General features: G+C 35.6%; 1 protein-coding gene across 1 annotated transcript; it reads right to left on the bottom strand.

Annotated features, from left to right (window-relative positions):
* Positions 1-1,127: 1,127 nt before the first annotated feature.
* On the bottom strand, positions 1,128-25,546 carry LOC124354563 (protein adenylyltransferase Fic). Its single transcript, XM_046805116.1, has 7 exons — positions 24,731-25,546; positions 20,892-21,088; positions 19,851-20,030; positions 18,725-18,891; positions 17,443-17,539; positions 16,631-16,884; positions 1,128-5,085 (listed from the first exon to the last, which is right to left on the bottom strand). The coding sequence occupies exons 1-7, from the start codon at positions 25,068-25,070 to the stop codon at positions 4,914-4,916; spliced, it is 1,407 nt and encodes a 468-aa protein (XP_046661072.1). The 5' UTR covers positions 25,071-25,546; the 3' UTR covers positions 1,128-4,913.
* Between the last annotated feature and the right edge of the window lie 510 nt (positions 25,547-26,056).

Genomic DNA, 26,056 nt, shown 5'->3' with positions numbered 1-26,056 from the left:
CATGTGACCAGTTTTTGTGATCATGTCATAAAAGTTTGTGCTATTAATTGAGTATACTAAGTACTGTATATATAATTATCGGAGGATGAACAATTTTTTTGTCTAGGGCCCGCTAAATCTGACTACAACACCCCTCTCCCACAAGCTAAATAAATTCTGGTATAAATGTTTCAAACATTTTAATTGTCAGAACAGTCCAGAAAACACTTTTTAGCATTGTCAATGAATATAGATTTAGAACAATAGAGATTACTGCTTACACTTGTCAAAGCTTGTTTGTAGATGTAGGTGTGAAACAGACCGGCCTATAATAAGTGCAAACATCCTTTACCTTCTACCTCAGACCAGCCTGTAGTGAGTGCAAACATCCTTTACCCTCTACCTCCGACCAGCCTGTAACATGTGCAAACATCCTTTACCTTCTACCTCAGACCAGCCTGTAGTGAGTACAAACATCCTTTACCCTCTACCTCCGACCAGCCTGTAACATGTGCAAACATCCTTTACCTTCTACCTCAGACCAGCCTGTAGTGAGTGCAAACATCCTTTACCCTCTACCTCCGACCAGCCTGTAATATGTGCAAACATCCTTTACCTTCTACCTCAGACCAGCCTGTAGTGAGTGCAAACATCCTTTACCCTCTACCTCCGACCAGCCTGTAATATGTGCAAACATCCTTTACCTTCTACCTCAGACCAGCCTGTAGTGAGTGCAAACATCCTTTACCTTCTACCTCAGACCAGCCTGTAATATGTGCAAACATCCTTTACCTTCTACCTCAGACCAGCCTGTAGTGAGTGCAAAACATCCTTTACCTTCTACCTCAGACCAGCCTGTAATAAGTGCAAACATCCTTTACCTTCTACCTCAGACCAGCCTGTAGTGAGTGCAAACATCCTTTACCCTCTACCTCTGACCAGCCTGTAATAAGTGCAAACATCTCAGACCAGCTTGTAGTGAGTACAAACATCCTTTACCCTCTACTTCAGACCAGCCTGTAGTAAATACAAATATAATAACTACCAACAGTACAAATAAAAGTCTTTTTATACCTAACTTTCTTTTTTTAGAACTGAAACATAAATTTAAATTAGATGTAATAAGGAAAAATAACTTGTTTTATCCGTTGGCAAGTAATACTGTGTATTTCGTAATTGTTTACATTTGTACAGAAGATTTATTTCAGTATAACAAGGTTATTTATACACAATAAATAATGAATAATACATGTTTATCACAGTTTTCAGGATAATCCTTACTATGATGGAATAAAGGGCAGTTAAACAAGATTTCGATTAGTTGTGCAGTAGTACAGCTACTTTGTAATAATATTATATAAACAAATATTATTTAACAATTATTCTACATAGGAAATACATTTCTTCAGGGAATGATTACATAAAAGTCCACATGGACAACAAAACAATAAGTAGATAGGCCATGATATAAATACTGTATAGATTGGCAAAGACAAACATTACACAATTACTTGAACCAGTAATCTATGTGAGAGTTTCATTTATAGGACTGTAACTATGAATGTTCAGAAAAATGTGCTGCCTAGTGCTCGTCACGGGTTTTTTTTTAATGTAGCAAAGTATTTTAATCCAAATAAGGTTTAAGTTAATGTTCATTATAAACCTTCTAAATGCCTACATTCAAATCAAGTTTTTAGTAAGTAAAACTATTTTAAGTAAATAGGAGGAAATCAGACTATTCAAATGTTGTATTTCAATGACTAAATGTATAAAAAAAACAATGGATTAATGGTATTAAGATGGTCAGTTAAAATTGTATTTTTACCGTAAAAAAATTTGATTATAGTTCGTGTTGGAAGGATTTAAATTAAAATCCATATTTTTAAGATTTTTACAAAAATTAAAATATAACAATCTATTTTAACAACCTTAATTCATTGTATGCCAAACGGACTGCATAGCCAGCACTTCTCCTTATTGTTTAGCAAGATACTATTTATATACACTAACAGTAATCAAATGTATATTTTTGGCAAGTAATTCTGCCATAGAACTAGAGAGCCATACAAATTTCTTTTTCAATTAAATTTTTCATTTTCTATTCATTACAAATAAGGGTAAAATTTAGAATAGTGTCAGATCAATAAACAGATGGCAAATTTTCTAAAAATTATGTTACTTCACTAAATCATGTAACCTGTTTTTGTGATTTGTACTGAAACATGGAAGTTAACAAACATGATTGTCTTGTCATCATCTCCACAAAACCAACTTTTGATCTATAGTAATAACAGTTGGTTTCAAATTGACACACACTGAGGACATCCAGCAGAAGCGACGATGTTGTCGTTATATGCTGGTCAGTGAAGCCTATTCGGGCCCCAGGCTTGTAGGGGATGTGAATAACAATGTTTACACAAAATAAATAAAAGGCTAGGTCAGCACAGAACAAGTCACACGCCAAGAGTCCAGAATGGTTGTTACAGTTGCATCAAACAAATGTGGGAAGTCAATCTGAAAGGAGAACAGGGACTGCTGTGAAATTAAGATGACTCATGCGAATATTTGGATTGAGGTGTGAAACAAAACTTTTCATAAACTTTATTTACATTATTGATGATTTTCCTCCAAGAGAGACAAATATAGTAAAAAGAAACTAATGAAAATTAGTAACACGTCAAAAAGGTTTAGCTCGTTCTCAGTTTAAGTTATCTGAAAGTTCAGACTAGAGGAAAGTTAGAATCGGCTTTCACCATTTACAATTAGAAGGAAGCTGTATATACTAGAATATGCACTGAATAGAATTAATATCACTTTGCTCATGTGGAGTTCATTATAAGGAATACTGATAAAATTTTTTGGAATTGACGTTTAAAAACAACAATCAAGGCAACTGAAGCAAGTGAGCAAGACGTTTTATTTTTAAATATAACTAAAAAATTTAATTAAATTTAAAATTAAAATTAAATTAAAATAAAATTGGAACTCTAGCAAACCAATGACACAGTCTTTTTGTGGTACAAAAAAAATCAAGAAAAGATAACTAGGAAAGCTCATTGGAGAGATAACCATGTCTACGCACTGACGGGAGGGACAAACAGGACCTGTTCACTCCCAAGAGCATATTTTTTCAAAATAAACAATCGCCTAATAGTCTTTTTCAACTTAAAATGGCATTTATGTTGGAATTTTGAAATTAATAACAATCAAATATTAAATTCAAACTTTATAACTATTTTAATTTCCGAAATACATGGCACTGCGCATATAATAATTAAATTTGGATCAAAACGATAAATATTTCAATTTTACCGTCACGTAGTACCTACAAAAGTGAGCTTAGCTTTTATTATTTCTTGTGGCTTCTACCTGTGCCTGGTACTTTCAGTAACCGAGTATAAAATGTACTCATATTTATGAAAATGGCCAAATTCTGATTTTTGTCCCGATTTACCAACGTGTAGCTACACATGATTAACACATTGGTAAATCATTGCAGAGACAGGTATTGCCTATACAGTCCCAAATATACACATGTACTTTACTTAGCATGCATTGTTTATGTGCTATTTCGATAAGAAGGGAAGGGTCATCACAGGGAATATGATTGAGCCACAGACATTATCTATTACACAATAGAACTGTACACAAAGAATACAGCCCAACCATCCAGAATGTTTATACAACAGAATTTAACCAATCATTCCAAATGCTTTACAAGTTAAATTGAGATGATGAGTTAAGTCTCGGTTGTTTTAAATTTCAGCAGCGAGATTTTGTAATACAAAAAAGAAAATGAATGTCTAGCTATCTCAAAGGATGAACATCAGAAAGTTGGCAGGACTCTGCTGTAATAATGGTGTTACCAACATATACAGGAACGCTCAAGACCTGTAGTTGTGATGTATAAGCCTCCAAACCTCAACAAAAAATAAGATCTTAATAAACTTTGTACGTGAAAAACTGAGATATCAAATTATTGGTCGGAATTCTCATTTAATTTTAGAAATGGACATTAGAAGAATGAATAATTAATGGGTTCAATGCAGACAAATATACAGTAGTCCCGCTAATCCTTCGTCAGAAAAAAGTCAATGACTACTTCTTAAGTGTGTATAAATTAGTTTAGTGTTTTCCTCTAACCTAGGCTCTAAGCACAGATACGCTTTTAATAAACTTCCTTATACAGTATATTCTGTATAACAATAAATGTATGATTTTTCAAGAACGTCTTTTTAATTTCTACAGTTTTAAAGTTAGAAATCGGAGATTTAATCATTTTAAAATTCATTATTAACAAAACAAATTTTTAAATCAGTATTTTTTTCTTAACTCTTTTTGGAATTGGTGGATTTTCGGAATAGTGGGACTCTACTATAAACTTATTTTAAATTTAAAACCCAAAAATTGGAGCTTTAAAATCTATAAAATTGCAATTTTGTGCTTGTTTACTTATAAAAATCACTGCCTAATTAAAACTTAATAACAATTTAATTTAAAATTAGTTTACATAGTTTATAAAGACAAGATAAATTAGGTGGGAACACCTCACAACAATAAAATTAAGCGTAAAGCTTTGCATCACAATTAATTTCAGCTATTACAACTGGCTAAAACTATACTAAAACATTATGTGCTAAATGACCATGTAATAAATTTTACTTAAATCAGTAATATTATTAAAAACAGCCTTGAAATATTTGGTTAAATGACTTTCAATGAGGATGCATTTGGATGCATAGCATTATGAATAAATATGAAACACAAAAATCTCATTTAAGCTACATGTAAAAGAAATGCTTTTAATATCTTTCTGATGTAAACTATCTACTGTAGAAAAATAAAATATAATAACTGATTAAAAGAGACAAAAACATGATGCGGTGGAGCAGGTGGTATATTGGAAACAAGTTCTTAGCTATAAAACTCTAAAATTAATCCTCCACAATAATGGTCCTGGCAGAAGATCCGATAGCGGGGAAGTCCGAAGTGTACTCTTCCGTTGCCCAGAGGAACAGGTCCAGTGTCTGCTCGGTGCTCTCAGCAATGAACCGGATGAATGGTCTCACATCGCCGTCGTTGGCAAGTTCTAACATTCTGTAGTACCTGCACAACAGATTTGGATCAAACAGGCCGCACAACAGATTTGGATCAAACAGGCCACACAAACTGTAGTGACCAATTTACATAGACCAACAATTAAAACATAATTCTTTTCCAAGTTATTTGTTTATTCAATTTTTTCTCTTGGGAAAAGAAGCTAAGAAATTGCACTTGTCCTAAAAAGAAACTCTGCGCTGCTTCCAGGTAAGGGTGGGGGTGGATGCGTCTCCTGTTACGATCCATTAAGAAGAGGAAGCTAGCTCTGTACCAGCCTTTCCAGTCAAAGCGGGCAGGGAGGACATGGCCTTATACTGCCTTTAACGCTTAGGGAGCCCTACAAACTCCAACCCTCGCACTCCAATATGTAGACATTTGTAGTAAGTAATGGCACGCTCCTGAATATCCATAGGGTTGCTCAGATTTAAGTGACATTGGTTTTTTCTGCAACCAGTGTAGGTTCAACAAGTATAAACCAGCCAGAAGTAAGCCCTACTGGGGATCTGTACCAAGTTACATATACATAATAGTATTAAATAAATAATAGGCCTTATCTAAGAGACAGGGTTAAAGGCATAAGTTTATCCAAGAGTCAAAGTCAGTCTTTATTAACCATTGATCATAGATAATGAAATAGGTTTCATCCATAAATGTTAAAATAAAAATATATAAGACTATATAAGCCTAATTAAAATTAACAGTAAAACTATGTAAGTTTCATTAAAATTAACAGTAAAACTATATTAGCCTAATTAAAATCAACAGTATCCTCACAGCCATTTTTATTTTTTTTTTTTTTTTTATAAGGGGCAAAAAACGCTGCGGTTATCATCGCCCTCAAGAAAGAATTGACACCTGCTCGTATTTGGTGTGTCAATTAGGTAAATAAAGATTACGTTGTATATAACAAAAGAAATAGGAATCACAAGTAGGTGAGTAAATAATTTATACTCTAACTAGATAACAATAAATGTAACAAGGGAAAGACTGTAGAGAGGTCATAACCCATATAAAGGCTAAAAAGATAAATAGAACATAAATAAGGACAGGGTACATAACAATATTATTAAATAAACTGTAAAAACTTAACACATTTTACTGCCACTAAGGTAGCTGTAAAGGGGCTAATTTGGCAGCTGTCATGATTATAAATAAAAATTAAATAATTAAATTAATAAATATTAACAAAAATCGATAATTGGAATAAATAAACTTAACACAATACTATATTTTATTAATCAGCGACGTTGTATTTAGAAAACATAGTAGTCTTTGAGTTGCCGTCTCGTCATCACATAGAATGTCGTTCAAAGAAGCCGGCAGATTCGAGTTGCGCCTATGTACCAAGTAGCGAGGGCAGTCAACAAGCACATGTTTGACAGTACAGTGTCACATGTGTCGCAGACCGGAGGATCATCTGTACTCATGAGGAAGCCATGTGTGAGAAGCGTGTGGCCTAGCCGCAGGCGACACAACACAACCTCCTCACGACGACTCGGGCAGTTCGCTGTTTCCCAGAGTCCAACGCAGTCTTTAATAAGCCGTAACTTGTTGTTGACGACTGCCCGCCAATCGCTATTCCATTTGGCTTACAGTTTGCCCTTCACTACCGGGATAATGTCGGAAGAAATCATCCGTGCGGTGTAAGGCTGGATTTCTAATGCTTCCTTAGCTCCTCTATCTGCCAGCTCGTTTCCGGATACTCCAATGTGTCCAGGTACCCAGACAAGAAAGACAGCAACACCTTCGGACTGAAGGGAAGACAAAGAATGCCATATTTCGCAGATGATAATGTGTTTAGAATACATATCGCTGATGGCTTGTATACCACTAAGGGAGTCACTGCAGATAACCAATTTTTTTGTCATAGGAAACGTTATATTTAGGGCCTTTTTGATGGCTGTTAATTCGGCCGTGAAAATGGAAGAGTCGTTGGGGAGACGAAATCCGTATCGTCTAACCCCAGTGACGAAAGCACATCCAGTTCTACAACGTTCCTTTGACCCGTCAGTATAAACAACATCGCAAGGTGCGAGGCTGCCTAGTATTTGACGGAATTCTTGTTGGTAGACTGTTTCTGGAGTGGAGACTTTTTTTAATTTAGAGAGATTTAAAATAATTTTTGGCGTTGAGACGCTCCAGGGTGGGATATCACATTGATGAACGACTTTAAACTGGTAATCGTTTAGGCCTATTTCATAAGCGTAGGATTTGGCCCTAATGCCTAAGGGTGAAGGAAGATTTGGTTTCGCTAGGAAAGAATTATAGAGTGGATTTCGCAGGACCGGTTCAAACGCAGGGTTTTCTGGCTTCCCTGAAAGAGCATGAACATAGTTCTAACGTCTATGCGAAAGAGTGGGTTCTCCCGTTTCTGCGAGAAGACTGTTAATAGGAGAAGATCGAAAAGCTCCAGTGACCAGTCTTAAAGCTGAATTATGGACTGGGTCAAGCATTTTGAGAGCACTGGGTCTTGCGGACCCATATGCTTGACATCCATAATCTAGACAGGAACGGATGGTGGCTTTATAGAATCTGAGCATGCATGTCCTGTCAGCCCCCCATTTTGTTCCGCTTAAAGTTCTCAGTACGTTCAAGCGCTTCACGCATCGATCTTTTAGGTCTCTCAGGTGAAGCACCCAAGTTAGCCGGGTATCAAATGTGAGACCCAGGAATCTGATATTGTCACAAGTAGAGATTCTCTGACCCACCAAAAAGAGCGTTGGCTGCTCAACAGTACGCATTCTGGAGAAAACGATGGCTTTTGTTTTAGGTGGCGAAAATGAATAACCCGTAACTCCGCACCACTGCTCAAGCCTGTTGATGGTAAGCTATAAAGCTCTCTCCCCCACCACTAACTTCTTTGTAGAGATGTAAATAGAGAAATCATCTACAAACAAAGAACAGCGCACAGGAGGGGTAACGCAGGATGATATGTTATTGATTGCAATGGCAAACAGAGTGCAGCTTAGGACGCTACCTTATGGAATACCATTTTCCATCGTGAAAGAATCGGAAATGGTTGTCCCAAGTTTGACCTGCATGGTTCTTTCCGACAGGGAAGCCCTGTATGAAAGAAACCATACAACGTGGCCCCCTACCCCAAGATATTAAAGCATTTAATATCCCCCTTCTCCAAGCCTTGTCATTGTGGCGTTTGCCACTTTGTTTTGTTGGCCGTTGGACGGGCCGGCAGCTGTTTCCTACAGCTGGTCGAGTCGTCTGTTTTTTCCAGATGGTTTACCTCTATTTCTAGATGTTTCTGTGGAATTCTGCCTGTTTTGATTGGTTCTAGTTTTCAGGTTTCTAGATATCTGGAAATTAGGTTTCTTGCTCTCTTCTCTTCAGGCTTCTGTAGGGCGAGGACGTCTTAGAGTTTTAGTGGTCGGAGTTTTATAATGAAAGCTGGCTGCCCGCTCCCTCGACGAACCGGCACGGTGTTTTGGTGTTAATATCGTAGGGCCTACCTTCCAATCAACGTTTCACGACCTCGTTTAATTAATTAGGACCAAATTCAGTGTACAAATTTGTCGCATCATAAGCCTTAGAAATGTCGAAGAATACAGTGATCAACTGTTTTCTTTCAATAAAGGAATTCAGGATTGCCGATTCCAAGGCAAGTAGATGGTCACTTGTAGACCGGCCTTGTCGGAATCCACACTGGGAAGGAGAAAGAAGGTTATTTTTCTCCAGAAACCAAACAAGACGTCTGTTGACCATCCTTTCGAGTACTTTGCAGAGACTGCTAGTAAGCGAAATTGGTCTATAGCTTCCTGGAGAAGTTCTATCTTGGCCCAGTTTTTGGAGAGCGATAATGTGTGAACGACGCCAAGAATTAGGGAATGTGTTTTCTAAATAGATTCTATTGTATAATTTTAGAAGATCTTGTTTTCCATCCTCCGTCAGGTTCCGCAACATGGCATAATGTATGTATGTTATCGGGACTGGAGCAGAATTTGATGTCGCCTTTAGTGATGAATCAAGTTCATCAATGGTAAAGGGAAGGTTTAAAGGAGAGTTGTTATTAATATTTAAATTTAGAGGATTTCTTTCTGTATTTGTTTTGAATTTTTGAAACTCCCTATTGTTAGATGACGTTTTTGAAATTTTCCACAAAATGTGAGCCGAGTAAATTGGAAACTGTCAAAGGATCAGTTACCACATCGGTACCATTTTTCAGAGCAATAAGAGAAGGTGGTGAGGTCTTACAGCAAACAGATCGAAGCTTCCTCCAAACATCAGATGCAGGAGTAGTTCGTTTTATTCGATCTGTGTAGTCCAGCCAGGACTGCCGCCGTCTCTGTCTAAATACCTGTCTTGCTTTTTGCCCGTTGCTCTTCTGTACCTACTTAAATTTTCTTCAGTCGGTGATCTGTTTGAACTGTCTTAAACATTTTCGACGTTCAATTTAGAGCCGCCGAACATTCTTCAGACCACCAAGAAACCTGGCGTTTGTTTGGTGAACCCGAGGATTTTGGAATGCTCCGCTCTGCGGATGTTATAATATTGGATGTAAATAATATAGTGGCTGTATTTATGTCGTTTGATTGGATATTAATAGTTTGAGAAATTATGTTCTTTTGTACTCGTTCCAGTCAGCCCTCTGGACACCTGGAGGACAAGTGGAGGATTTTCCACCTGGGACACCTGCCTGTCGAAGACGGAAAGGATTGAAAAGCCACAGCAATGGGCACATGGTCACTCCCTGACAGGTCGGGAAGTACGGACCAATGCACTCGAGTTGTCATGACCGGACTGCAGATTGACAGGTCGATTGCCGACCATATGCCAGTCCTAGGGCACATGTAAGTGGCCGACTCGTCATTGAGAACGACCGCTGCCACTTCAATCCCACAATCCCGCAACCATGTTACCCCTCCAATCAGATTGGCTGGAACCCCAAGAGCGATGGTGTGCATTGAAATCACCAACCATCAGGAAAGGAGACGGGAGTTGGCTATAGAGATCACGTAGATCATTAAGAGATAAATCAAAAGGGGAAGGTGGAATATATATGGAGCAGATGGTTAATTTAAAAGGAACGTCGATTGAAACTGCTACTGTCTGGAGGTTTGTGACGATTTTCAAGGCTCTAGCATTAACAGAAGAATCTGCTAGAATAGCCACACCTCCGCAGGCAATTTGTTGGTGATGATCTAGGCGAAAGATGTCATAACCATTTTGTTTGAAATGAGTATGAGGAGACAATTATAGTCTCTGTAGGCAAATAAATTTAGGTTTTCTTGTCTTTATAAGTAATTTTAAGTCTTCAAAGTGGCTTTTCAAACCATTAATATTCCATTGTAACAGCATTTTATATTATATTATATATTTTATTATTGTGCTGAGTTCATAGTAATTTTTTTTCTTTGTCTGGATACAGGACGGAAGTTACCATGAACAGGTTGGAACTCTGTCTGCATCTCCAAAGGGTCCTCAACCATATCATCATCAAGTGATAACTGGGAGGATCTGGACGAGGATGGATTAGTCTTTTTCACTAGAAATTTTGGATCTATTTTCTGATTTTGCTTGTATGTTCTTTTTTAGTTTGTCGGCGAGTTTTTTTTCCCTCTTCCAAAGATAAGACGGGTTTCGTACTTTGTTGCACCTTATCTCTGAAAGTAGGAGTAACTGTTGGGCGAGCTTGAATCTGTGTGTTGGACTTAGTATGGGGCGTGCAGACTGCTTGGGAAGGATTACTAGTGGATGCCAACGGATGTTGTCCGGTACCGGCTGCAAGCTGCTTAACCAAAGCAGCAACCTGTTCTGTTAAATTGAGTACCATACCCTCCAAGGCGGTACATGACGGGCACTGTGCGGATTGGACTGGGGCTGAAGCAGCTTCGGAGTAACGAGACTCTCTTTTTAGGGGTTGGAGCGATTTCTTCTCCTGTACTCTTTGCGGGCTTCGTTAAAGGAGAGTTTGTTAAGAGTAACAATCTTCAATACTTCCTTTTCCTCTAAGTAAACTCTACACTCCTTCGAGGTGGCCGCGTGTTTGCCTTTACAGTTCACGCATCTGACGTCGTTCTTGCAACCTTCCTCTTGGTGGCCTTCATCGCCGCAACGGGAACAAGTCTCAGGGCCCGAGCACGTCTTAGTAGAGTGCTTGAATCTCTGACAACGGAAACACCGCTTGCGGATTTTTGAAGTATGGCCGTACAGCCAGGGACAAGTACCCAGCCTTAATAGTTTTTGGGAGTTGGGGAAATGCAAAGGTCAGAATTAGACTAGGAGTAGGTACCTTTCTCCCATTCTCCATCCGAAGCATCCTGACCACATCGGTCACCATTTCACACTGCAGCTCGTCCTTGATTTCCTCCTCACTACACTCCATCAGGTCACAGCAGAAGACGATCCCTTGGAGGTGTTCAGTGAGGAGTGCGGTTGAACAACGACTTCCACCTGATCAAAAAGCTTGTCATCTGAAGGAACTTCCTGGCTTGGATGTAGTTCGCAGCCTCCACCAAGATAGTTCCATTTCTGTTTGCTTACAGATTTAGGCTGACCGCCTGAGGAAACAAAAGCTTTGTTTTATAAGGAAAGGACTAACCTTCGTTAGAGTTTTGCCCTCATCCTTATGACTAACGATTAGGTATAGTGGAGTTGGAATGCTCATATTTTCAGCTCTTACTTTTTCTTTCTTCCACTTTCCTTTGTTTTATATATGATTCATTTTCAGAATCCGACAACTGTCGCTTTTTTCTCTGGATCATTGTCTCTTCTCTCCGAATTCTTGCCTTAAGGGTGGGGTGGTTTGAGTATCCATAGATAAGGTCACCAGCGCATCTATGCGCTTTCTATGTCTCTATTCTTTCTATTCTTTTTAGCAAGTGCGGGCCGATTTCACCAGGAGCGGGCATTCCCTCGGGTGTCCCACAAACCGTAGCTTGGGGGACAACCCTACCTCAGTTCCCCGAGGCCCGGATTCCATCGATTACCAAGTCGGGAATACGCGCACAACTTGGACTCGCACGTGGCAACAGTGGCTCCGACACCCCTGCCTACTGAACACTTCCTGACCAAGGACCGAAGTGGCTGGCTTCTGAACCAGAACATGACTTACGCCTCGGGCAGAGACAAGCTCACATCAGCTCTCACCGACACCAGATAGGGCATCTAGCAGCTTAAGCATTCCCAGCGAGCCATGCACTGGAACGGTCAGAGGACACGGGTACTTATAAGACCCTGGAGGGGGATTTGGTAGGAATTAGGGAATGGTTAGGTGGGAGAGAGGCAGTTTAATGTCATACCCAGGACGGTCCTCAGAGCCAAAGAATTCTTTTATAGAGTAAAATGCAGTTTTAATGCATTCAGCTGTAAATTCTAGTCCCTAAATATACTTATAGGCGCAGTTCTAGAAGATAGTGGTAATTTATTGAAAAAGTTTATACCATAAAGTTTGTATAATTTGGCAGTCTTTGTTAATCTATGCATTGGGATATCAATTTTGCTTTCCACATGTACAGGGTGGCGCAAAAAGAACGCATGGATTTTAAAATGACTATAAGTTGGTTAATTTTAATCACACCAAAATTTTAATTACACCAAAACAATCATCCAATCAACCCAATTTGAGAGTTGGGTGTTAACAATTATAAAAAACTTAACTAATTTTTAAAAATAACATCGGAAAGATGGCGTCCTCTCTGCTGAATACACATTAGAAGTCTCTCTTCAAAGTTTTCCATAACTTTGTTCAAAGTGTCCTGTGATACAGCGGCAATTTCTTCACTTATTGCAGCCTTCAATTCTTCGAGTGACCGAGGTTTACGATGGTAAACTTTGAATTTCAGGTGTCCCCATAAAAAGAAGTCGCACGGCATCAGATCTGGTGAACGTGCAGGCCAATGGAGATCGCCGAAACGTGAAATCACGAGACCAGGAAAACATTCCTCGAACAACAGCCATACGATTGATTACTTGTGTGGGCTGTGGCTCCATCATTTTGAAACGATGTTTGTTCTATATCGACCCTCAAAGGTTCAAGATTTGGCTGCAAAAATGTAACGTTCAGAATTAACAGTGACAGTTTTGGTCACGCTCTTCAAAAAAATAAGGTCCAACAACGATGCCAATTTTAGAGACCCCAAACTTTAGGACAATGCCGTGGTTTTTTATGCATTTCCTGTGGGTTGTGAGCTGCCCAGTAGCGGCAAAATTCTGGCTTGTTTACTGAGCTATTCAAGTGGAAATGAGCTTCATCTTTCAGCATTACATTATTGTCATATTCAACGACATCAAGCATTCTCTGGCAAAAACTCTTAGTTTGTGAAAGTCACGTTCATGGAGCTTCTGAACAATCATTATCTTGTAAGTGTGGAATTTAAGTCATATATCAGGATGCGCTGTAGCGATCGACGTGACATCCCCAAGATCGGAGCCCCGCCGTCTAGTCGAGGGGTGAGGACTTTCAATAACTGAGGCTCTGACACGTTCAACACATTTTGCAGAGTTCGTGCCGTATGAGGGCAACCAGTCAATTTACTCTTCAACACTGATCCTGTGGTATGAAACGAGTTAACCCAACGTAGTATCGAGTTGCGATCAGGTACCGAACCATTTACGTACGACATTAAACTGTAAACGAAATTTTCGTTGAACAATGATGACAGAGTCATTTGATTTGAAATAGTGTTCAACAGTGAACACGTGATGCTGCCCCCCACGTTCCACTGCTCCATTGCTACTAAAACTGGATGCTCCAACCAAACAAAATGGCGTCGCTCGGCAGTCACTGACTGCTCCCCTCCACTGGTTACTACGTTACTCCAAAATCCATGCGTTCTTTTTGCCGCCACCCTGTATTAGGACTATGTATGTATAATTTTTGTGATGACAAATTCTTCTAAGTTGTTTTTTTACGTACATTAATGTACTGAAAATATATAAGTTCACCACAGTTAACACATTAAGTTTAATGAAACGAGGAGAGTGACAATGCTCCGCAGAGCCAGCCCAACAACATCGTGCAAATTCCTTTTCTTTAATCAATAAAATGTCGCCGACTAAAGAGGAATGTCCCTACAAAAGCAAGCCATAGCTTAAATGTGACTTAAAAAGCCCAAAACATGCTATTCTAAGGTATTTCATTGAAACAATATCTCTTAATTTCCGGATAAGATAGCTCACCCTAGAATTTTCCTGCAAACAAAATCAATATGGGTGCCCAATTTCAATTTTGAATCAATGTGATTGCCTAATATAGTTTTACTGATCTATTTTCTTTATTTTTTTATACTCCTATTAAAATTTATTGAGTTTTTTCGTGGTTACAAAAAAGGTTATTGGGTGAGAACCAATTTACTGCACTATCAAGAGCTGAATTTGAAATTGCCTGTAAAGTTGCAATATTTTGGTGCTTGGAAAGTAGTGTTGTATCATCAGCATATCAAATAACTGCATCAGCCATGACATAGGATGGAAGATCATTGGCCGCCACATTAAAAAAAACAGTCCAATAACTGAGAATGAACTGCGAAAACGCCCATCTTAACACAACTTAATTATGAATTCCTGCTGTTGATTAAAACAATCTGTCTTCTATTATTCAGATAAGATTCAATTATTTTCAAAGAATCATCTTTTACTTCATTGTATTAATAAAATATCAAACGGGATACAATCAAATGCTTTGCTTAGTTCCCATAAGGAAAGCAAAAATGAATCTTTCTTTTCAAAAGCATTCAATGTTTTATTTATAATTTCAAGAAATGCAGAAGTTGTATTTTTTCCTTTGCAAAACCCAAACTGATTGTTCGTTAAAATATTATGATGTTCAAAATAATAACTCAATTGGTTATAAATCAAAGTTACAAATATTTTTGAAAAGATTAGGATGATATAAATTGGGCAATAATTTTAAAACATGTGTTTTCTTCATCTTTTATGAAGATTGGAATTATTTTTGAAATTTTCAGTGGGTTAGGAAAATAACCAGATTTTTAAGCATTGGTTGTAAATTAAAGAATGGGGTTCACTGATTAACTGGATAGTCCCTTTAATTATATAGTTACACAGCCCATAGCAGTCTATACTTTTGGAGTTAGAAAATTTGGAAACAACCATAACAATCTGACTCGATGTTATTTTATTCCAGTGGGAAGACAGTTTGCTTCACATACTGCCCTTTGAGAAATTTTTGCTGCTGACGAATTTACAGGTTTGATTTTTTTACTGAGGTGTTCAACAGAATTCAGAAAAAACAGTGTTAAAATCCCTACAGATTGCTAATTTAGATTTGTATTTTTGGAGATAATTTACTATTTTTAAGGTAAGCTAATACAATCTGTATGTAAATCTTTATTGTTATTAATAATAGTTGTCAGTCTTCGTTGCTCAAGGTTTAACGCTAGGATAAATGGTTTTAAGAATAATTTGAATTATACTTTAAAACTGTTAAATGATACGTATTTAAAAGATTGTGGCAAAGAATTGAAAAGCTAATTTTCTACATAACATGATACTATCTTAAACGATGCTGAGCATTACAAGTGAATGCTACAAATTAAAACAGAAAATAAAGAAAATCTTATTTATATTGAGTAGATCTTGACAAGCTAAACTATTTAAATACAGTGTGAGTTTACTGTTACTGTTTAACCAGATCTAGTCTATCCTTATCGTCAAACTGTACCTGTGCCTCTTCTGTTTTCAGTATGATGGACAGGTGGGAAGCCGGCCTGCATCAGTATGAGGTTCATGAGTAGCCCGGTGAAGTAGATCTTGACAAGCTATACTATTTTAATACAGTGTGAGTTTACTGTTACTGTTTAACCCTTTAAGTGCCAACGTCCGATTTTTTACCGGACAACAAAAGTTGGCCGAAAAGTGCCAACGTCCGATTTTTACCGGACGACAAAAGTTGGCCGAAAAGTGCCGACGTCCGATTTTACCGGACGTTCGGGAAAAGGTCACTAAAAATTCTAACCTTTAATATTTTAAAATAATATCATATTGAAATGTTTGTGAAGAATCGTTCTTTTCAAAATAAATTGTTATAGTACACTTCCGATCAAACTTTATGAAACTCACATATAAACATTTTTGGTTGCCATAGCTACCAGATACAATGTGACAATAGTTTCTTAAAAGTTGTATAACTTACTCATTATTGAAGATAATAATATAAATTTTTCAAGATTTACAGACAATTGCATACACTTTCTAGTGATATGGACTAAGAAAAGAATATAAATTTTTTTGGTCATAATAATTTGGTTGAAAAATGAAATTAAAAAAATATTTTTGAATTATTTTTAGGTAAGTCCATTTTTGGTATTCCTAAATTTAGTCTTATGGTAACTTTGTTATTTCATGTTAATTAAACAGAGTTTTCAGAGAAAAATAAAAAAGAATCATGTTGACAGCTTATTAAATAATCGAACTGTGAATTTTTTACTAAAACCTTGCAAAATGCCTGAAAAAGGGCTGGCACTTTTAGGTACACCCACTAGAAAAATACCCGGCACTTTTCAGTATACCCACTTAAAAAATACTTGGCACTCAAAGTGTTAACCAGATCTAGTCTATCCTTATCGTCAAACTGTACCTGTGCCTGTTCTGTTTCAGTATGATGACAGGTGGGAAGCCGGCCTGCATCAGTATGAGGTTCATGAGTAGCCGGGAAGTACGACCGTTGCCATCACTGAAGGGATGTATGTGCACCATCTTGTAGTGAGCTAGTGCCGCGTACTGTACAGGGTGGAGGCGCTGTGCTGTCTCCGAGTTTAGCCACTCTACGAACTGTTCCATCAGCGGGGGAATGTGGCGGGGCCTTGGCGGTATGTGACCCCCAACATACACCTTCCATCACATTTACATTGTTCACAATCATTCAGAAGTTAATAAAATATAAGTGTAAGAAATTATACACTTACATAAATTTGCACAGGCATTTTTAAAGTAAAGAAATTCACAAATATATTTTTCTGAAAAAATAGGGTAGTTATTACTGATGATTTCTTATTAAATAAAAACATTACTTTCACAGCTCACTAGATTTTTAACTACAGAAAATCCTCAATTTCAAGGTAACAGTGAACCTGCTAGTAAGAGTTCTCTGAACAACAAATAAACATTTAATTTCCACCCCCACTTTGATAGGATGAATTGTCCTTTTTCTAGTAACATTGTAGAGAAACTCTAACTATATTCTAATTATTCTCTATTATTCCTCTAACAGAATGTTTAGACTTAGGTATTTTCTAAAAGAAACATTCTGATACAGTCTGCAATGCCCTTTTTTCAAATATCTAGACATAAAATATCAAACTGTCACCTTTATACATTGCATTGCAATTGGATGAAATAAATGTTGTGAAGGAAGTTACACAATAGAATGACAAACTGATAAAGATGTACCTGTGTTCGGCGAAACATTCCACTTTCCAATGGATCAACAAAACCCAACACTCTCCGATGAATTTCCAATATATCTTCAACACTTATACCACCCAACCTATAACAAAGATTACAATTCAAATTAAATTTTAATAACAATTATTAAATGATACTACTAATGAGCACAGTCTGATATATCTCCTTCATTAATGCCAATCCATATGTACTAAAAGACAGGCAGCTGAAAGAAAGTGCTATGTCAAAGTAAATTAAAGTATGTATTAAAACCAGTGGTTGAAATATAATTGATTTGTTTTTGCATAATTAAGTTAATAACATTAATATGGACATAGTATAGTAAATTATTATATTCCATTAATAATAGTCTGATACCAACATTTCCTAACATGATTGCTACCTCAAAATCTTTAGAATGCACTCTCCTATCTCCAACCCTTCCTTCCTACACATTGACATATTTAATCTGATAGATTTCTTTTAGATTTATGAGATATTTTGGTGTCTTATACTCCTTCCTACAACAAATAATAAGAAACCCCTATCTGTAAGCGGTAAGACTAGTGAGAATACTAAGAGACAATAGATTTGGAGACTGCAAAGAGGAAGTCATTGTTTATTCAACATTTCTACTCCAGGTTTTCTATGACTGCAATGATCCACATTTACTGATGGGTTTTTTTTTACTACATCTCACTTCTATACATTAAAGAAACCAGACCAATGGGTGAAAGCCTCAAACAAACAGTTTTTGAGCTTACTGGTGAGTTAATACACTTGTACTAATGTAAACAACATCCTCCTGATCTATACGGCTCTTCTACTTTACCATTACAATATATGCTCGTTCCAAAAAGCAAAATTATTTTACAAAAAAATTATAATACTAATACAAATGATATGGATTAATCCTTTAACCATTAAGAGCCTATTATACAGGCATTTATATATCAAACTTATATGTTTGACTGGAACTGTTTGTTTGAACACAAAAGGAATCCCCTAGACACATAAAAGGGAAGTTCAATGTTGAAAAGTTCATATATGTAAGGGGCGAATATTGCACATACTTGGAAAGTAACAAGTCACAGTTTACTGTTCTTTCAACAAACAGTGAAGCAACAACAGTTTAATGAGCAATCCGTAGAACAGGAATTTACTTATAAAGACAAAACCAAAAATTGTCCCTCTCCCTCTCCCCCTAGTGAGGAAAGGTGGATATAAAAATCTGGCAAAGGTATCATCTAGTTTATAAAACTGAGATCTAAGAACTTTAGTTACTAACTTGTTTATGAGTGTAGAGTTGATGTACTTGAGAGCTGCATCTAGCCCCAGTATCTCATTGTGTTCCACCACACTCTTGCCTCCTACTGCCATTCGGGTCTCAACCACAGATCTGGTCTGGGACAGCGTCATGGTGTTCCCTTCTATCCCTACAGTGTGATAGATGTGCTGCAACATATGGCATCTGTTAGCTAAGTGGTCTCAGTTATTCTTATCCCCACAGTGTGATAAATGTGCTGCAAGTACAATTTTTTTGTTAGTTAAGTAGCCTTGGTGGTTCTTATCCCCACAGTGGGATAGATATGCTGCAACATACATATGGCATCTGTTAGGTAAGTAGTCTTGGTTGTAAAAGTACGAGGATATCTAAATGTTTCCTGAGATGCAGACAATCAAAGACAGCATTTTGAAGTTTCTCGGTCTCATAGCATTTAGACGAGTCACTTTTTCATATCTACAGGCAGACAAAAACCTGCCAATTTCATGCTGAATAATTGTTAGAAAATACCCCACTGCACTGAAAATGCATATTTTTGGGTTCACCAAGCAGAGTAGAATGGCTGGTCAAGCATTACCGAATAGTTAATCACGGTACAGGTGGCCAAAAAAATAGATAGCAACACTCGGAATTGCTCATCTAAGTCTGTCCGAAGTCTCACAGCAGATTCAAAGTTGATAGGTCTGGGTAAACTCTATGCACAAAAATTCCTTTGTTATCCTAAGAAACAGTAACTATTACCTTTCTGATGATAAGTGTTTGATTCTGCAAAGCAATACTACGCACATAATTTAATTTAGTAACCAAATTACTTAAAAATTTTAAATGAAACATCTGACAACGTGGTGGCAAATACAAATGTTTTAATTTGTGCAGAACTAAAACCTCACTAGCTTGCTAACTGGCAAAGTTTCATATCCAAATACATTATAAGTATCCCAAAGGTTGTGATTACCTATAAAGTCGTGACAGCATTTTTCTGTAGACAGATATTTTTGACATGGGAGTAGTGGTAACGAGTGTGACTGGCCTTTGATCCACACGTTAACTCGTAGTCATTTGTTATGGGTATTACTTAACTCTTTAAGATCACAGCAATACAATAACAATAATTAATGAAGTAAATCACCTGAAAGTAGGCCTCCTTCTTGGCGCGCCGCAGTGCCGGGTTGGAATCAGGGATTGCAGCGACAGTGTCACGTTTGTGATCAATGCGGTGGAGAGATGCAGTGTCCAACTCCTCTACCGCATGTTTCACTCTCTGGCGATTGGCACGTGCTGCACGGTGGTCAGGACATTGCATTAAAGCCTGAAACATCACTAGATATAATATTAAGAAACTACAACATCCAGATTTTGTTCTCAATAATTGTTAGAGAGTTGGTTTGTAATAGAAAATTGTAACGTTAAATGAGATGATTGAATTAGCAATGTATTGAAAAAATGTGTTAATTTATTATGAATTGTTTTTTATATCCTTACACACGGTATCATGAGCTTAGCTGATTCATGCGTTCTGTATTTGTATTTTATACTTAAATATTTTCAGTAATTGTTGGTAGAAATCGGGGTTATTAGTGTACTGAAGGAGGTTACTCAATAAAAAATAAAATTGCATAACCATGGTCTAATATAGTTTAATGTTTTTAATATTCACCGATTTTAGTAGTTCAATAATACTTTATATTCAATTAACAACATACAAATACTGTACCGGTTACTGAGTATCATAATTCATTGTTCATGTTTTGATACACTGAACTTTGGTAATGCAAACATTTAAAAATCAATCAGTTTCTTATTTCTATTTAACCCCTTAAAGACTTTTGACTAAATATCTCGACTCTGCAAATAACTATTTTGCAATTTTTATAACAATTCCATCAGTACTTTTCCATCAAAATCCATCAACGTATAAGCGAGCACGATCACTTTAAAGATAAACTTGCACAAGCCCAAACATGTCATAGTTAACGTTTTCAGGAGTAAATAAAACTGTTTTTATTGGTAGGCTTCAAGAAGAAACATTGATCTGAAATCACTTGTAAATTTAAATTTTACCACATATACCTTATTCCTTAAATCCTATACAGAATGTTTACGCATGTTACATTGTTCTTAAGTTTCAGAATGTTTTTACTCCACTAATAATAGTAATTAAAAAAATTACCTGAAAATACATTTGATCAGCCTTGATTATGTCTTTTTTTATTTCTTCCAGAAGCTCTCCATAGTGGTTCAGTATGTCTGGATGTTTGGGTGCGAGAGCTAGAGCATGCTCAAGAAGCTTAAGGGCTTTCTCTTTCTTGCCAAGATTTTTCAATTCTAATGCCACTTGAAGTGAACTTAATGCTTCTGTTGTTGATGCTGAAAATGTTTTAACACCATGAGTAGGCTTAACATATTAACATACTTATGATCATAGAAATCCATTAAAATAAATAGCCTATATTTTTTAAATAGATTAATTTGTCCTTAATTATTTTTATTGCCATTCAATAAAAAGTATTATTTTTTTCAGGAAATGTTTTAATAGGTTGTAAGTTAAAGGGGATTAACAGATCTTAGAATCATTTTAACAAAATAAGAGTTTGTTGGCATTTTTAAGTAAGCACCATTTTGAAATTTAGCCGCTGCAACACTGCGGTTGATGTCACGCACTTGCACACTACCAAACTACTTCTGTTGGCAAGCCACAACAGATGCAACTACAGCCAAAATCGATCTTTTTACATCAGTTAGCTTTAAAAGATGGCCAAAACAGATGTTCATGATGAGAAACAGATGACTCTCACTGATCACCAATGATTTTGTGGGGAAAATTAATAATAAAGTGAAAATGAACAAACATTTCTTGGCTATCAGAGAAGTATCCTAAAATTTCAAAAAGAGTTCTCTATGACAGTTTTATTGAATTTTTAAACTACTGAAAAAACACGTTTTACTGTATGACAAAATCTTAATAATTAGCCAACCAATATAAAGAATAATTCACATTATGTAATACTGTACTGAATAATGATTCTATACATTCTAGATTATTACAGTACATACAAGTACAATCAGTTTGCAATATTTTTCTATCAGATGATCAGACAGTCAGTGATTTAATTATATGAACCAAATAAAGGTTTAGAATGAAATTAAGTCCTATGTAGTACAGTAATCTAACAAGATTATAAATGTCAACTTAGATTTGTTTATATTTAGATATGTCAACTGCCAAAATTCTTTGATTATACAGAACACAATCTAATCTACAAAACATATCAACTCTGACTTCTCGAATAATTATCCTACTAACTTAGAAACTTAATAATTTTAACTCCAAATTTTTGACAAAATGGTGTTAGTTCCCAACTAAACCACTACCATGCAAAACAAAAATGAAACAAATTTAGATTTTCTCCTTAATTTTCAACCAATTTTAATTTTGACAATTGATTTCTTTTTAAACTAGATCATCATAGAATTTGATAAACAAAGCAGAACATTTTTTTATTTATAATATCAAAACTATTGTACCGAACTTCTATTTAAAATTTTAAAATGAAATTTTCAGGAAGACTAGTCAATTTGTAGACAATTTAAAATGTTTATGAATTTTGAAATATTTACTTCTATATTCGGTTGAATAGTTTTATTTTTGCATTACTTCAGGTATTTATCTCTTAACTATGCACTATTATCACACTGCAGCCATAGCGTGCCATGCCTTCTGGCACCAGCAGTCCTCGACTCCCGCACATCATACATATACATATAGGTAGGGGTGTGTACATATCTAAATAAGCTATGATTCAAAAAACGTTTTTCAATTGTGGTATAAAGAGATGAAATCTCTCATGTGGTAATACCAGTAATTCTGAGCTATTCAACTTCAAATTGGTCCATACTTTGAAATAAGTTTTTATGTCACAAAGTAAGGAAATATATCTAAATTAAATGTTGAAAACATAAATTGTTCTGCAGCAAGCAATTGAAGATTCAAACTCATCTAATCTAATTGAAGATTCAAACTCATCTAATCTAACTAACTGACTGTCATACTTGAGGGCCTACTATCCTATCCAAGAGTATTATAATTAATTCTTATTTTTTTCTTATTCTTATTATTTATTCTTTGCTAATGAAACACACCTAATCTAACTGACTGTCAAACCTACAAGAGAGCCAACAACCCTACCCAAGAGCAGACAGGTCTATCTGAGAGACAACCTGATAAAAAGAAACATTCAGGGTGAGTAAACATTAAATAATTATTAATCAATAATAATGAATGTTTGTGTGTTTGTCCTTTATAGACTCAGAAACTATTGGACCGATCACTATGAAAATTTGTATTTATTTGTATTTTTCTATGTAGAAGGTTTATATGCAATGCCCATTGATGTAAAACTCACCACCAGGCTGTACTGCAAGATATAAAAGTTATCAAAGCGCCTGCACATTATAAACTGCAATTACGACACAGTTACGTATATTATATAGCCAAACACTATTTGAAGGCAAAGAAATATACGGGCAAAGCTTAAGAGACACGTGCGAAGCCGCGGAAAACAGCTAAGTTGTTAATAAATTAATTTTAAGATTTAAAACCAGCAGATATTGTTATTTTAAATATGTATAACGTAATTAGATTTGACATGTTTTCATATTTTAGATGGTCATGAATATTGAGGATTCGATAGTCATGAAAAAAAATACTCACTAAAAAAAATTATTTGTGATTTCCACCCCCTAGGCTAAAACAATATATAAATTTATGTGTAGGAAGATGAGCAGAATACATTAATGTTGAAACTTCAATTGGCTACTCCTGCTGTTAACCTTACTAATACCAAATCATGTGTATGGTATTTGAGTAACGGCCATAAGTACAATGGCGATGTACGTATGTGTTATTTCTGTCACAAGGTGTCAGACATGTTTATTCTTCAAAATAGTAAAAGTAACTAAATGTTACACTTTTTTTGCTACTGTTTATAAATATACATACAATAGATATATAATTGTTGTCATTAATTTACTTTTTAGGATACAAAAACAGCTGAACCATACAGTACTTTGCAATACCTATAAAAACATTGTGGTTCATATAAAAAATATCTATAGTCTTCAATAACAATCATATGTTTTAAATTAAAATTTGAATTTAATATTTACAGTGATCAAACAAATTATTATAATCAAAATTAGGAAAACTGAAGACGACCATATTTGCACCTCTCATAGTTACAGTTGTCTTTCACACAAATTTCACATAATGGGTTTTTCTGTATGAGTCCAACATGTTTAAGCCATGTAAAACATGTCTTATCATATTTCAAAGCAATGTCGTGTAGTTTTCTAAAATTGACTGCCATTTTTAATAATCAAATGTTACTTAAAGTAAAATTGAAATATTACCTTACGTGTATTATTTGAAAGTGTTTACAACTGTTGATATAGATTATTAAAGTTAATTGTTCAAAATAATAAATTAGTATTGATTGATTATATCGATGGTTATGATTAAGTAATATCATTTCCCAATTTCAATATAAAAAACCGGGTCCGCTTATCGTACCCTACCCTTAGAAACATGTGACTTTTATTTAGTATTTTATATACGTTGATATTGATTAAAAGATTTGTTATATGATATATAAAGTATTGATGATTTTAATAAGCGATATAAAAACTGGGTCCCCTTATCATACTCTATCTTTAGATTCATAAATATTGACGATTTGATAATCATGAATAACAATTCGATAATGATAAACATTGATTCTATAATCATACATATTGGTTATTCAATTTAATAATTAAATTTTTTGTTGTCATGGTGACTGTTTATTATACTTATTGCAGCCAGCCTACCCATTCACCCATCATAAATCAAATTATAAGCAATGTATAGAAATAAAATTGGAGCACCAATTGGCTATGATAGCCTACTCAGCTCCATCTCAAGCATGGTATGATTAAAATTATACTATAATAATCATGCCTTGGAGGTCTAACCTGATAGTTCAACATCTGCTTTTCTGATTGACAGCTCAAGACTCTCTTTGGTGAGTTCTCCACCTTCTCTGAGTATACCCATATTGTGTTCAAATGGAAATGGTGAAAACACTCGAATCTTGGTACCTGGTACAGAATCTTTAGGAGTTCTGAAGTAATCAAAAAATAAGCTCATAAAAATAGAGCATGTTATTCCTAAGATAAATACTATCACAAAAGTAGCTCTTAACATTCTAACGTCATTCATAATAAAAGATACACATTTTTCATTAGTTCTTTGGTACACAACTTTTAACTGAATGTATTTTGCAACACACCATCGATGTAGATACATTGTCATTCCAACGACAATTAAGGCCTATTTTCTTCTTCAGCAATCAGCACTAGGCTTAAGGTTATTCCTAAATATAATTCTGTTACACTTAACCAACTCTCGGTTGAAACAATATTAAATAGTTATCATACTGAGCTGACTTTTGAGAAATATTCTTTGTTTCCATTCTTCTGTATCTTCCAGTATTCTGTGGTCGCAAAATGTTGAAAATATACTAAATTATCTTATTAATAAAAACGTTTATAGAGCCTAGCGCAAGTAAAACGATTCACGGCACGAAAAAAATTACAACACAATCCTATTACCACTTCATAAGTCAATACGTGTTACTATCGCCATAATGTGGATAATCTAACACTAAACTTTATAGTGAACAGCAACAGATTGGTAATAAAAATATTATTAATTTATGTATTCTGGACTCTGAACTGCTGTCTGTACTGTCTGTTCTAATGGTTTTGGTTCTATGACATATTTCCTTCCTTGAAGTCAACACAGCTGGTTTGGTAACAACAATAAAATCAAACCCAACGGCATCAAAAATAATAAATACACGTATTCCATAGGCATGTAAATATTTATATAATTCTAACTGTATAGCCGTTGATTAAATAACTAATAAAACCAAAGGCAGAATTCAGTTAAAAACTAATATAATATACAATAATAAAATCAAAATTAAAATATCATACAGTTAAAAGAGCAATATATATATGGCTAGACGTTAATGTCTAAGAACAGTGTGAAAGGTATCCAGGATATAATAAAAACTTACTTCATAAGAGCCAAAAGGAATTAAAGTCAAACAGTTACAATTAACAGTGCACATTAATTATTATTAATTAATTCATTATTAATAAAACATAATATTGTGCAATATTAAATGAAAATCTGATAATTATGCAATAAATAAGAATAGGTATACACAAAGCTATTGCTTTGTGTATACCTATAATGAGATTAACTGGAGACTGTGCCATGTAACTTTGTTG

The sequence above is a fragment of the Homalodisca vitripennis genome, chromosome 2 (genome assembly GCF_021130785.1).
Source record: "Homalodisca vitripennis isolate AUS2020 chromosome 2, UT_GWSS_2.1, whole genome shotgun sequence".
Classification (NCBI taxonomy): domain Eukaryota; kingdom Metazoa; phylum Arthropoda; class Insecta; order Hemiptera; family Cicadellidae; genus Homalodisca; species Homalodisca vitripennis.
Note: the sequence above shows the minus strand (reverse complement) of the source record. Positions and strands in the feature narration are given on the sequence as shown.